We start from the raw sequence: 13901 nt of genomic DNA on the forward strand, positions 1-13901 counted from the left end.
TCAGCATCAAGAAATCCAGAACTTCTGCTGAGAGAGGGCACCATAAAGGGGAATTCTGGGAAGGCAAATCCTCATCAGGTCACACTCTCCCCAAAAGTCCAGAGCTCCAAAGTCTTAACGTTGGGGGGCAGCAGGAAGAGAAAAGGTTCTGCTGATAAGCTGGGTGAGGTGAAGAAAGCTAGTATGACTTCAAGTTCTGGAAAACATCCTGGGAATCTTCCCAGTTAGCAGAAGACAGGTATCTCTTGCACAGAGAGAAGCAATGAAGGGACACAAATGAATCTGGGTGTTACCTCTGTTCCCCACATGCTCCTTCACCCACTGGGCAGCTGCAGAGATGCTCTCTGTCTTGGTGATGTCCAGGATCACCGTCCCCAGCCTGTCTGACGTCTGGCCTCTCAGAGGCTGGGCTGCCTCCTCCGTCAGACACGCAGCCAGCACCCTCAAGCCTCGCAGGTCCAGCTGCTGGGCCAGCAGTTTCCCGAAGCCCGAGTCACAGCCTGTGATGACGATATACTTGTCTCGGAGATACAAGCCCAGGAGGTAGTAGAGGTCCACTCGGGCTGCTGGGTACAATCACATGGCTTTGCAGGGAACAGATGGACAAGCTCTGATCAGAAGTCTGGCCTCCTCAATCCAGATGGCTGTGAAGGCAGTCGGGCCTCCTGGCTCTCTGGCATCTTGAAGTCTTTCATTTCCCTCCTGATCACTGTCTTTCTGGAACATTTTTTCCTACCCCCAACCTGTCTGCTCTTTGGACTACTTTTATAAGTGCTGACATATGCCCTTGAAAAGCCCCAGTCCTGCCCAGAAAGGAAACATGGCTAGCGCAGTACCACCTCATCCTTTCACTGCACTCTGCTCTCGGGGTCCATGGGACCACACTGAGTGACACGGACCACTTTGCTCTGGCTTCCAGCTTTAGAACAGTTCCACTTGTCTGCTGACATGCTGGATCTAGAGATTCCCCAGCTCAGGAAGATACACTTTTTTTGGGGGGGGGGTTTAATGAACATATAATGTAAGGAAGCTACACTTTGATTCAAGACATATTTGCCGGGGTGCCTGGGTGGCTCAGTGGGTTAAGCCTCTGCCTTTGGCTCAGCTCATGATCCCAGGGTCCTGGGATGGAGCCCCACATCAGGGTCTCTGCTCCATGGGGACCCTGCTTCCTTCTCTCTCTCTGCCTGCCTCTCTGCCTACTTTTGAGCTCTGTCTGTCAAATAAATGAATAAAATCTTTAAAAAAAAAAAGAGAGAGAGAGAGAGAGACATATTTGCCTTCAACATGTTCCCTGAGCCCGGGTTTCCTCCTTGGGCTCAGGATACAGAACTCAGTCCTCAGAAATCTAAGTTGATCTCGGCCTCTCCAGGAGTTAGAAGGAGAATATACTGAGTAGAAGGTCCCCTCCTGCTGCACTAGTTCTCTGAGGCAGGCAGATGTTCAGGAGCCTGAAGGGGAATCTGACCTCAGAGGCAAGGAAAGGGGAGAAGGGAATGGGGGTGGGCACACGCAGGAGAGACACGACTCCCAGTCTTTGGGAGGGTGGAAAGGAAGCACTTGGGCCAAGGGGGTCTCACTCCGTGGAGATGCCCCGTCCCCAGGCCCGAGACGCCTGCTTGCCTTGTGCTCTGCCCTCCCACAGCCAGAATCCAGCCCAGACACAGACTCCAAAGGCAGAAAAGACCAATTTGCACAGGGGCCGAGAGAGGGGGTATCCTAAGCCCCACCAAAGCCGGCAGGGCTTTAATCCCGTGTAACTGCAAAGATGTTCGTTCGGTGTGTGTCTGGGTGATGGTGGGAGGAGGTGGTAGCTGCCCCCTCAGCAGACTAAAGAAGGGACTGGAGACTGGACAGAACAGCTGTCCAGGGAGGGGGTTCAGGGTGAGGCAGAGGACCCCACTTCCACAAAAGGGGAGTGGACAAAGCTGGGGCTGGAGCAGCTTCCTCAGGGTACCCCAGTAGCCTCTGACAGGATTGGGCTCAGGTCCATGCCTACATCCGCTGGACAACACCAGCCACCTTCCCCCAGAAAAGAGGCCTGGGAGGGAGGTAAGTCATGCGGAAGCTCAGAAGGATACTGAGCCTGGCTCATTTTGGGCATCTTTGTCCACACAGCCGTCTTGCCATCATGGCGGGCCCTTGAGCTGTAGCCCTGGGCAGGGCCCTTCAGCAAGCTTCCGTGTTTGTGTCCTTCAGGAAGCACTAGCAGAAATAAGACCCCTAGCCAGTGTACAGCTCCCTGACACTCCGGAAAGGACATCTAGACGTGGTTCCCAAACCTCTTGAACGTCCTTCCCCAAGGGGCCACAAAATGGCTGGATGATCATTGTTTGAGGGGGAGAGAAATGGTAGAAATCCGGAAGCTCCAGGTGCAGCCTGACACAATGATTTCATGTGAATGAGGCAATGTGGGGTGCAGCCCATTGTGCTAAACCCCTAGAGCATTGAGGACTGCAGCCCCTCAGGGGCAGGGACGGGTCTAGCCCCCGGCAGTGCCCCACATCCTGCAAGAGGAATGTGTGCAGAGCTAGGTGACTGCCGCACCCTGCCTCGTGCTCCATTTTCACAGTGTCCAACCACGTGAGAGTCCGCAGGACCTCCATCCCCTCTTCTTTATAATGAGGGAGGAGGATCGGGAGGGTCTCATGAGTCCTCTCAATTCCAGCTCCTGGGGAGTTTAAGAACCCCTATGTTGTCATCAAGACGGAACCCTAGGAAGTCCAGGCCTCTGGAAACAGTGGAGAATTCAAGGGGCATTTCTGCCCAGCACCCATCAGGCGCTCAACCAAAGTGAGTGCAACAGAAGAAATCTGGTATCAGCAAGGGACTGTCAGGACCTCTACAGAGCCCCCCAGGGGAGGTGCTGGAGATCAGCAAGTGGGGGGATTCTACTGGAGGAACAGAAGCCAGGAGATGGATAGGAAACTGCAGAGCAGGGAAGAGCTGAGGTGTGCCTGGAGGCTGCTGGGGGGTGCCAGTTCCCTGGGGGCCTCCCAGCCTTCAGTCTCTCCTCTCCCTTGCACTAACCTTACACACCTCCACATACACTCTCTTGGGAAACCACAGTGAAGAAATTATTGTTCTTCTTCATCCTGTGGAAGCAAAGACAATTCTCCTCCCCTTTCTCAACCCCTCCCCAGGTCATCCCATGAAGGGGAGTTCACCCTAACTCAAGAAATATCCCAGAATTCCACAGGCTGAGTCATCTCCACAGAAGCCTATAGCATACCCCACTTATTTTTTTTTTAATCCCAGCCCCATCCATTAGAGGTGCTTCAGGGCAGTCATTTTTGATATGATGGACCCTTTCGAGAATCCAAGAAGACTCTAAGCCCCATAAAAATGATTTAACAAAACATATGGGATTTTGAATATACTTTTCTGGGTGTTCACCTAAAGCCATTAGGTGCCAGGAATCTAGGTCAAGAATCCCCGCAATACGGGTTTACTGAAATAGTACAGCAGTGGGACTCAGGCAAGTTGTCTGACCTCCCTGTGCCTCACGCTATGGTAGAATCCTTGTCTCTCGTAGTAGCCACCTCCTTAAGTTGTTATGGGGATTAAATGAGGCACCTGGCGATGTCAAGCACCTCGCAATCATGCCTGGTAAATGGTAAGTATTCAATAAATGTTAACTGTTACTGTTACTACCTCTCTTTTGTGGTAGTTCATAGCACCATTGGGGATGTTCTTGACCTTCTATGTAAGAAACACAATACCAGATGACTAAATAAAAGAGGAAGCTTGTGTTGACCCAGTGCAAAGAAAAATGGTGGTGGGACCAAGGAGAGGTATCTCAAGGTAATTCCACAAGAAGGGATCTCCTCTTCCTCACCCCTAGAAAGCGGGTAAGGGACATGCTTATGCCACACATTGTACATATCTCATCTCTGGCATCCCATACAATAACACTTATCCTCACTTCATATAAAGGAACTGAGACTCAGAAAGGTAAAGTGGGGGTGCCTGGGTGGCTCAGTTGCTTAAGCATCTGCCTTCAGCTTGGATCATGACCTCAGGGTCCTGGAATCAAGCCCCACATCAGGCTCCTCGCTCAGCAGGGAGTCTGCTTCTCCCTCTCCCTCTGCCATTCCCCCTACTTGTGTGCTCTCTCTGTGTGTCAAATAAATAAAAACAAAATCTTTTTTTTTAAGATTTTATTTATTTATTTGACACAGAGAGAGAGAGATATCACAAGTAGGCGGAGAGGCAGGCAGAGAGATAGGAGGAAGCAGGCTCCCTGGTGAGCAGAGAGCCTGATGTGGGGCTCGATCCCAGGATCCTGGGATCATGACCTGAGCCGAAAGCAGAGGCTTTAACCCACTGAGCCACCCAGGCGCCCCCAAAATCTTTTTTTTAAATTAAATTTATTTATTTGACAGAGAGCACAAGTAGACAGAGAGGCAGGCAGAGAGAGAGAGGAAAGCAGGCTCCCTGCTGAGCAGACAGCCCTATGAGGGGCTCGATCCCAGGACCCTGGGATCATGACCTGAGCTGAAGGCAGAGGCTTTAACCCACTGAGACACCCAGGCGCCCCCAAAACAAAATCTTTAATAAAAGAGAGAGAGAGAGAGAAGGTTAAAGTGGTTGTGCAAAGTCACATGGCTCCTAAGAGGGAGAAACGGGTGTCAAAGCCAGGTCTGGCCCCAGAAAGTGTTATCTCCTCCGTGTCTCAGTGAAGAGTGACTAAGCTCAGGAAGGACCTGAGCAGAACCAAGGACAGGGCCACTGGACCACATCCTTCTTTGGGGAACCTTGGGGAGCTCCTTATCTGGTGCTGTTGGGCAGACAAAGCTGCCTCTCTGGCATGGGGAAGGTGTGGGCGGAGGGCAGAAGGGCTTCTGCGGCTGGGCTGGGCTTCTGCACGAGGGGACTTCCGGGAAGCTGGCCAAACTCCTCAGCCTGGACCAATCCACAATCCATCTGCCCTCCACACATGAAGTGGGGTTCTCAGCCACACAAGCCAGCCAAATGGTGGGATGCCTGGGCTGGCCTGCCCAGCCCCTTCCTCTGGGGTCCAGGCACAAGCCCTTGGCCCCCACCTGACCCTGGGAAGCTGCCTGCTTTTATCTCTGTCTCCAATAACTCCTCCCTGGTACCTTCCTTCCTTTCTGATTGTTGATTACAATGTCTTGTCTACATTTTTTGAAGAAAAAAAAAAAACTGGTGGGGGGGTGGGTAGGAAGGAGAAAGAGCAAATTTCCAGGAATTGTTTTGCTGCTGCTGTTCCTGTTACTTGGAGCAAAGCTGTTCGCCACCCCCCTCCTACTCAGGTTGGCAAAAAGCCTGGGTCCTCCCCCTCTGTCTTTCCCTTCCTTCCAATCTCTCTCTCTCCAGCTGCACATCTCCTCTCTCCAAAGAAAAACAGACCCGTGAAAACTGCAGAGCTGTCACTTATCTCTTCCTGAGGGAGCAGCTTTCCCTCTGAGCCTCTGCCAGAAGGCACCGCCAGCATATCCTCCTGCTGCAAATACACAGTCGGTGGTGTGAGGGCGGGGGCCTGGGAGCAGGTGAGGCTCCCAGGTGAGGCTTCAAGGGAGGGATGTCTCTGTGTGGGAGGGAGAAGGTCGGGGGGTGGAAGATTCTGAGATCCCAGAGACATGAGCCACTAGAATGTAGTCTTGAGAGGACTGGAAATGACAATGAGTCAGAATGTGTAGAGAGAGCAGAGACAAGAACTAGGGTCTCCCTGGAGGGCTGGTCTAACAGAGCCTCCCTCTGCATGGGTCAAAGGTATGGGGGAGGAAAGGAGAATCCTCAGAAGGCTCCCTATTGAAAAATGATATCCATAGGATAGAAATTGAGATCTTAGAGAGAGAGAGAGAGAGAAAGTAGAACTGGCGGGGGAAAAATCAAAGTAAACCACATTTTACGTCATCAGAGCTCATCATGACAGAATTCTTGATCTAGGGGCCATCTGATGTGGGAGGAGAAGTGTGACATAATAAGAAATGTATCTGCCCCCAATTCCTGAGCTCCTAAATCCCTTAGGAAATTTCCTAGATAGCTTCAGGATGGGGACTGGTTCCCAGGAAGACCAAAACTTGATTAGAAGCTTAGAACTTCCAACCTCACCTCCCATCCTCTGGGAAGAGGTCAGAGACTAGATATTAAATTAATAATAGATCACGCCTATGTGTTGAAGCAGCCACAAAAATGCCTGAACTATGAGGTTCAGAGAGCTTCTGGGTTGATGAACATATCTACATGCCAGGAGGGCAGCATACCCCGACTCCACGGGGACAAAGCTCAGGACCCTTCCCAACCTCACACTATATATCTCTTTATTTGGCTGTTCATTTGTATCCTTTATAATAAACCAGTAAACACAGTGAACGCTTCTCTGAGTCTTGTGAAAAACTCCAGCCAATTATTGAAACTGACGTGGGGAGGGATTGCGGCAACTTTGTAACCATGTTGGACAGAATTGTGAGTACCTTAGGGACCAATGATTTGTCACTGGCCTCTGAAGTGAGAACAGTTGTGTGGGACTGAGCCCTTGAACTTGTGGAGTCTGACACTAACTTCAGGTTGGTGTCAGAAATGATAAATTTCAGGACACCCACTTGGTGTCCGGGGGAGGGGGTTGGAAAATTGGTTACCTCTACATGTTTGGTGTCAGAAGTGTTGTGCGTAGAGAACCAGTTTTTCTATAGGAGGCTTTAGGAAAACTGCAAAATTAAAAATATCCTCTCTCATGGTGATGATTGGTGGTGATGGTTGTACAACAGTGTGAACGTACGTATCTTTTTTAAGTTTTTTTTTTTTTTTTTTAATTTGACAGCAGGAGAGATACAGATAGCAGCAACATGAGCATGGGGAATGGGAGAGGGAAAGCAGGCTTCCCGCTGAGCAGGGAGCCTGATGCAGGGCTCGATCCCACGACTCTGGGATCATGAATTGAGCCAAAGACAGACGCTTAATGACTGAGCCACTCAGGCGCTCTGAACGTACATATTTTATTATTTATTTAAGTAATCTCTGTGCCCAGTGGTGGGGCTTGAACTCATCACACCCCAAGATCAAAATTTGCATGTTTTACCAACTGAGCCAGTCAGGCACCCCTTACTTGAGGCTACTGAACTGTATAATTAAAAATAGCTAACATGGAGGCCTGCTTCTTCCTCTCCCCCTGCTTCTGCTCCCTCTCAAATAAATAAATAAATAAATAAATAAAATCCTTTTAAAAATAGCTAAAATGGTAAATTTGATGTTGTGTTTATTTCACCACCATATAAAATTAATTATTAAACTGAAAAAGAAATCCCCTCCTTGAATGGATAAACAAAATGTGGTGTAGCCTTGCCATAGAGTATTACTCAGCCACACCAGAGAGTAAGGAGGTGCAGATACCTGCCACAGTGTGGATGAAGTTCCCCAGCACCGCCAAGTGAAAAACGAAACAGACACCAAGGTTGCACATTGTATGATTCTATTTCTATCAAATATCCATAACAGGTAAGTTCGCAGAGACAGAAAGCAGAATGGTTGCTGCCAGCGGCTGGGAGAAGAGGGAAACAGGGAGTACTTGATGGGTGTGGGGTTTTCTTTTGGGAAAATGTGAGGACCTATGGAGAGGTGGTGGTTACGCAACAGCGTGAATGTACTGAGTGCCGCTGAACTGTACTCTTGGTTGACGTTGGTTGGGAACTTCACTTTGATTAAATACGCACACCCAGTCCCCTCGGGCCAGCACACCCTTGGCCCTACAGGCCACAGAGCATGGGCCTGACTCCAGGTGGCTCTGCCCTCTGCACCGGGGGGCCTGTATGTGACAGGTGACCTCTCTGTGCCTAACAAACAGAGGATAAGGAAGCCCACCCTTCATCCCCACAGGGGGTACCACAGGGTATCTCAGAGATCAAATGCTTAACAGCAGCGAAAATGCTCTGAGAAGCCGGAAGCTCTGCTGGCACAAGACAACACAAACCCACGGGCTCTGAGCCTTCGCCCATGGCTTGGAAGGAGAGAAGCGTGGTGTCTACCTGCCTCTCCTGACCTACCCTTGGCCACACTTCGTGAGAAGTGTGAAGCAGCAGGGGAAGGATGCTGCTCTCCCCGCCCCCCTACCCAGGAAACTCCCTGAAGTTCAATGCAGCCCCCTTTCCACCCCCCACCCCCCATTCAGTCTTCCCTCTCTCTCCAGATTCTCCCCCTCAGAGCCCAAATGCAGGGTGGGTGCAAGACAGTGGGGAAAGGCAGCATGACTGAAAGTCTGGCTGATTTTTGGATTTATTTTCGCCTGCCCATCCCCATCCAGTTTTGCTTTAGTAGGAATCAACAGACATGGGAGAGCGGGATTCCAAGTCCACTCAGAGTGGAAAACACATACGTAGGTAAAGCATTTACCACAGGCCTGGCCCTGTGCTAAACACTTCACCTTGTGGGCTCACTGAATTCCTACAACACCCCTATTAGTAGACAGTATTGTCCCATTTTGCAGAGGAGACAACTGAGGCTTAAAGAGGTAAATTCACACAGCTGGTGAGTTAGGAGCCGGGATCTTCATGCTTGCAGCCTGACTCCTCCCTGCCACTGGCACACGGGTCATCTGCTGTGACTTCCCCTCTATCTGCATTGAGGGAAGGCAGGAAAAACCCTGACCCTCTCCCACGGAGCCTCAGCCAGTGATACTGCTTCCCGGATGAGAAGGACGGCCCTGAAGCCCACAGCGAAGCCAGCCCCACGGCCACCGGCCCTCCAGTCTCCTCACAGCTCTGCAACAGCCCAGACCAGAAGCACTCCTGACAGAAACGCAGGTGGGTGTCTCCCTCTTAGGAAAGAAGGGAATCAGGGCTTGAAGACAAACTGACTTTTGTGCATGACCCACATATGTCCCCGGGGATAAATGAGAGGTGTGTGTGTGTGTGTGTGTGTGTGTGTGTGTGTGTCCCACATCCATAGCCTGAAGGTGAGAACAAAGTAGACTTCCTAAGGAAGGCCCAGGTGAAAGGGCTAAAAGGTGAGGTTCCAGGAGAGAAGTAGAGGTCGGAGCCAGCCTGTGGCCCAAGCTACGGCAGGGCCCCCCAGGCTGGGAAGGAATCTGGCTGGGCACAAATAGCTCTAGTCTCTCGAGCCACCGAGTCCTAACAAAACATCTCTGCTCGCACCTCAAGGCCGGCAAGTGAGCTGCGTACTAGTTCTCCACAGTCTGAATGTTAAAACTCTCTCTCTTGCCTCTTCAGACCCAGAATCCTTTCCCAAAGCCTCCTGGTCCCTGTGGCCCACTAACTTGAGACCTAAGGCTGCTTTCGAGGTCTCCGTTCTCTTCCAACCCTCTCTTCTCTCCACCAGGCGTGCACCGGTCCTAATGTTGGTCAAGGACATCATGGCACCTGCCCCCACAGAAGGCTTCACCACGGCACCTGCTAGTGACTTCGGAGAGATCCACAACTGGAATGAGCTGCTCTCCTTCTTCAACCACACCTTGCCCGAGTGCCACATGGAGCTCCGAGAGGACACCAAGCAGGTGATCCTCTTTGTCCTCTACCTGGCCATCTTTGTGGTGGGCCTGGTGGAGAACCTCCTGGTGATATGGGTCAGCTGGCGCTGCTTGGGCCGGGCAGGGCTACTGAACCTCTACGTCCTCAACATGGCCATTGCAGACCTGGGCATCGTCCTGTCTCTGCCCGTGTGGATGCTGGAGGTCATGCTGGACTACACCTGGCTCTGGGGCAGCTTCTCCTGCCGCTTCACCCACTACTTCTACTTTGCCAACATGTACAGCAGCATCTTCTTCCTGGTGTGCCTCAGCATCGACCGCTACATCACCCTCACCAGCACGTCACCCTCCTGGCAGCGCCACCAGCACCGAATGCGGCGGGCTGTGTGCGCAGGAGTCTGGGTCCTCTCAGCCATCATCCCACTGCCTGAGGTGGTGCACATCCAGCTGGTAGAGAGCTCCGAGCCCATGTGCCTCTTCATGGCGCCCTTTGAAACCTACAGCACATGGGCCCTGGCGGTGGCCATGTGCACCACCATCCTGGGCTTCCTACTGCCCTTCCCGCTTATGGTGGTCTTCAACGTGCTGACGGCCTGCCGGCTTCGGCAGGCGGGATGGCCCGAGGGCCGGCGCCACTGCCTCCTGGTGTGTGCCTACGTGGTCATCTTCGCCATCTGCTGGCTGCCCTACCACGTGACCCTGCTCCTGCTCACACTTCACGGGACCCACATCGTCCTCCACTGCTACCTGGTCCACCTGCTGTACTTCTTCTACGATGTCATCGACTGCTTCGCCATGCTCCACTGTGTGGTCAACCCTATCCTTTACAACTTCCTCAGCCCGAGATTCCGGGACCAGCTGCTGAGCGCCGTGGTCCATTACCTTCCCAAGGCCCGGGCCAGGGCGGACAGACGGGCTTCCTCGTCCTCCTCCTCCTCCACTCAACATTCCATCGTCATCACCAAGGAGGGCGCCCAGCCTGCTGCGGCAGGCCCCCAGGACCACCAAGCCTGAACGGGTAGGCACCAACGACCTCACCCCTCTCCGCCCCTCAGTGTAGATCCCTCTCTCCATCAGTGAAGAAGAAAGCTGCGGGTGTAGGTGAGAGATTTTGGGGGGAGCGGGGGGAAGGGCCAAAATGCTCACGGTCAATTTTGAGTATGTCTTATAAAAGTGAGATGGGGAGGAGGGGGGGCAGGGAGGGGCAGAGAATAGGTCTTTGGTGGTGTCCTGTTCGTTTCAATCCTCGGGACTCAAGAAGACACTCAGGAAAAATGGTGAAATAAGTAACAGAGAGCCGTGACTCTGGCTCTTTCCAAAATCTGTACTTCCAGCTGGCATAGGCTAAAGAGAGGCTCAGCAGAAACTCAACACACTCATTTCAACAATCACCCTGGCCGGAAAGAGTGTGCTCCGCAGGGACCTCACGCAACTTTCCTTTTGTGCTTGTGTGCTTGCTGACTCGCCCCACCCCCCACCCCACCACACTGTGCAGGCTGTGAGGACAAGTGGTCAGAGGCCAAGGAACCAGGAGGCCTCAGCAGTTTCCTAGCATCCTCAGTGATATGATGGATGGAGGGGGTGAAGCAGAGGTCTGGTGCCCCACCCCCACCATCCAGGAAGTGGCTCCATTTCCTTGCTGATACTCTCCCCTTCATCCATCCTGCTTCCCTCCCCACGAAGCAGAGGAGCCATCCCAGAGTCAATGCTCCTCGGAGCCCACCTGCTCCCACCTTCAGATGGAGGACATTTCCAGACTTCTAGGAAGAGCTGCTATCAGAAATCCACCCACATCCCTCCCTTTCTCTCTAGATCATGGGAAAATATCAAGGGACATCCATTCTGAGAGCAGACCTTGGGAGAGGGAGTGGCAGACGCTCCCAGAGGCTCTGTCCCTCAGCCCCTGTCCCCTGAGCAGGGGATGGGGAAGTAGAAATTTTCTGATTCTGTCACAACGCAGAGCTCTGGTATTCTAAGTCAGTCCTCACCCTTAAACTTCATTCTCCCTGGCCAGGTCTTCCATTAATTTTCCTGATCAGCAACTTACTTCTATTCACGCTTGTCCTATAAATAGGAAAAGAAGCCTTCTTGTTGACAAGTAGGTCTTCTGGAAAAGACTCATTTATCAGTTTGGGAATCTAGGACCATGTCCATGAAGAAAAAGTCTAAGAACCGGTCCCCAGCCCACTAGTTCCAAATGCTTAGTGTCCTAACCCCGCCCGAGCAGAATAAAGGGCTTGTGAACATAATCACTGAGGGCCTCTGCTCTGCTCAAGGGCTCAGTCTTTTCTGGAATGTTTCACTTGGAATAACCATTCACTGACCTGGAGCGCCGTCCTGCTTTTAGAAATCTGAGAACTGCATTTATCTGATGCACTAAACATGTGCTCCGAAAGTGTATGTACCCGTCTGCCAGGGGCACAGAGGGAAATGCGGCTGCAGTCCCGCTCACCAGACCCAAATCCGAAAGGGTCTTAAGCGACAGACAGCTGCTCCGTGGCACAGAGCTGAAGGCTTTTTCAGCCAGGACAGTCTGTGTTGTGACTTGGGGTTGCAGGAAGGGATTAACCTAACAATACACAAAGTGCATTAAAAAAGACTTTCCTCTTTTGTGCCCATATAAAAACCAAGCCCAGGGGCGCCTGGGTGGCTCAGTGGGTTAAGCCTCTGCCTTTGGCTCAGGTCATGATCTCAGGGTCCTGGGATGGAGCCCCGCATCGGGCTCTCTGCTTGGTGGGGAGCCTGCTTCCTCCTCTCTCTCTCTCTGCCTGCCTCTCTGCCTACTTGTGATCTCTGTCTCTCAAATAAATAAATAAAATTTTAAAAAAAACAAGTAAATAAAAATAAAAACCAAGCCCAAATCTGATGCCCTTATCACTGCCTCTGCTGACTTAAGGCTCCAGAAGTTTCCTAAAGGGAACCCAATGTCACATCTGTCACCTCCTGGGTTACCTGGGACACCAGCTCCCCAGGGGCTCACTCTTCTCAAGGATTTCTTTGGCAACGCATTGTCACCCTGGGTGGCAGAAATACCTCCTTAGGGGCTTGGGAGGCCAGAGCCCAGGGTATGCTGACAGCAGCAAGGCTGCTCCGTTCGGCATTCTCTGAGCCCTGACCGGCGCGACACCTGACCCACGTGTGGAGACCAGATGGACCACGTCACGCCCCAACTTCTGATGTCTACCTCCTTCCTTGTGGAGGTACGTTTGTTAACGGCCCCATGAGACCGTGCCAAACTTCCACCTCCTCTGAGTCTGCCTCTGTCTGCCTGGACATGCCACATCAGTGAATCAGATGGCACTGGAAGGACAATCTGAGGCTGAACCTCTAGCCCAACTGGACATGAGCAGAGTCCACTACTCTCTGGGCCAACAGATCCCCCTGGGGAGGTTTCCCCTGGAAAGGCTGGGCTATTGACTTAGTTTGTCACTAAAAACAGGTCAACAGGTTAACCCCGGGGAATTCCAGCGACAGGAAAGGAAACCTGTGGGGGCGCCTGGGTGGCTCAGTTGGTTAAGCTTCTGTCTTCAGCTCAGGTCATGATATCAGGGTCCTGGGATTGAGCCCTGTGTCGGGCTCCCTGCTCAGCAGGGAGCTTGCTTCTCTCTCTCCCTCTGCCTCCCTCCCAGCTTTTTCTCTCTCTCAAATAAATAAAATCTTTAAAAAAAAAAAAGGAAAAGAAACTGTGCTACCCAAAAGAATCCTGGCATCAGGGGTGCCTGGGTGACTCAGTTGGTTAAGCTTCTGCCTTCGGCTCAGGTCATAATCTCAGGGTCCTAGGATTGAGCCCCAAGTTGGGCTCTGGGCTCAGCAGGGAGCCTGCTTCTCTCTCTCCCTCTGCCCCTCCCTTCTGCCCGTGCTCTCTCTAATAAAGAAAATCCTTTAAAAAGAATCCTGGCATCTGCTGAGCACAATGCTGCCACTACCGGGTGTTGGGCCCCGATCTTCTGAACTCAAGGGACAGAGTAACCCCAGTCAAGAGGAAAAGAATTCTTGTTTCAAGTTTCCTTTTTTTATTCTAAATAAAAACCACACTTTGTGTCGAACAATGGAATATAAAAGAATCAGATGTACAACGATTTTAGACATCTACTATTTGGGAAAAGAAGTTTACAAAATATACAAAACTTTACAGCAATAGATAGTAAACACTTAAATATTAGGAGGTCAGTACTTATTAATTTAATGGAAGGAAGTTAGGCGTCAACAACTCTTCTCGGTTTCATAAGAGACTTTCACTAGCAGAGGTGGGAGGGAAGGGTGGACTGGACAGGGGAAGGGTGTTAAAGAAACAGCAAAATCAAAACAGTTTCATTTTCATTCTGATGTTAAGTTTGCCGATGAGTGATGACAGTGAAATGAATGCTGTGTGCCCCCGGCTTCCTGACCCACTCAGGGCAGGACTGAAGCAAAAGGACATGAGGGGACAATCGAATGGACAGACTTCTCCACAGCC

The 13901-nt window shown here is 51.6% G+C and overlaps 1 protein-coding gene across 1 annotated transcript; it reads left to right on the forward strand.

The window, feature by feature from the left end:
• Window positions 1–9313: 9313 nt before the first annotated feature.
• ACKR5 (atypical chemokine receptor 5) lies at window positions 9314–10499 on the forward strand (the record flags this gene model as incomplete). The annotated part of the gene is made up of 1 exon (XM_080810276.1): window positions 9314–10499. One exon carries the CDS (start codon window positions 9314–9316, stop codon window positions 10457–10459), a length of 1146 nt encoding a protein of 381 aa, XP_080666402.1. The 3' UTR covers window positions 10460–10499.
• Between the last annotated feature and the right edge of the window lie 3402 nt (window positions 10500–13901).

Source organism: Martes martes (assembly GCF_963455335.1).
Source record: "Martes martes genome assembly, chromosome: 8".
NCBI lineage: Eukaryota > Metazoa > Chordata > Mammalia > Carnivora > Mustelidae > Martes > Martes martes.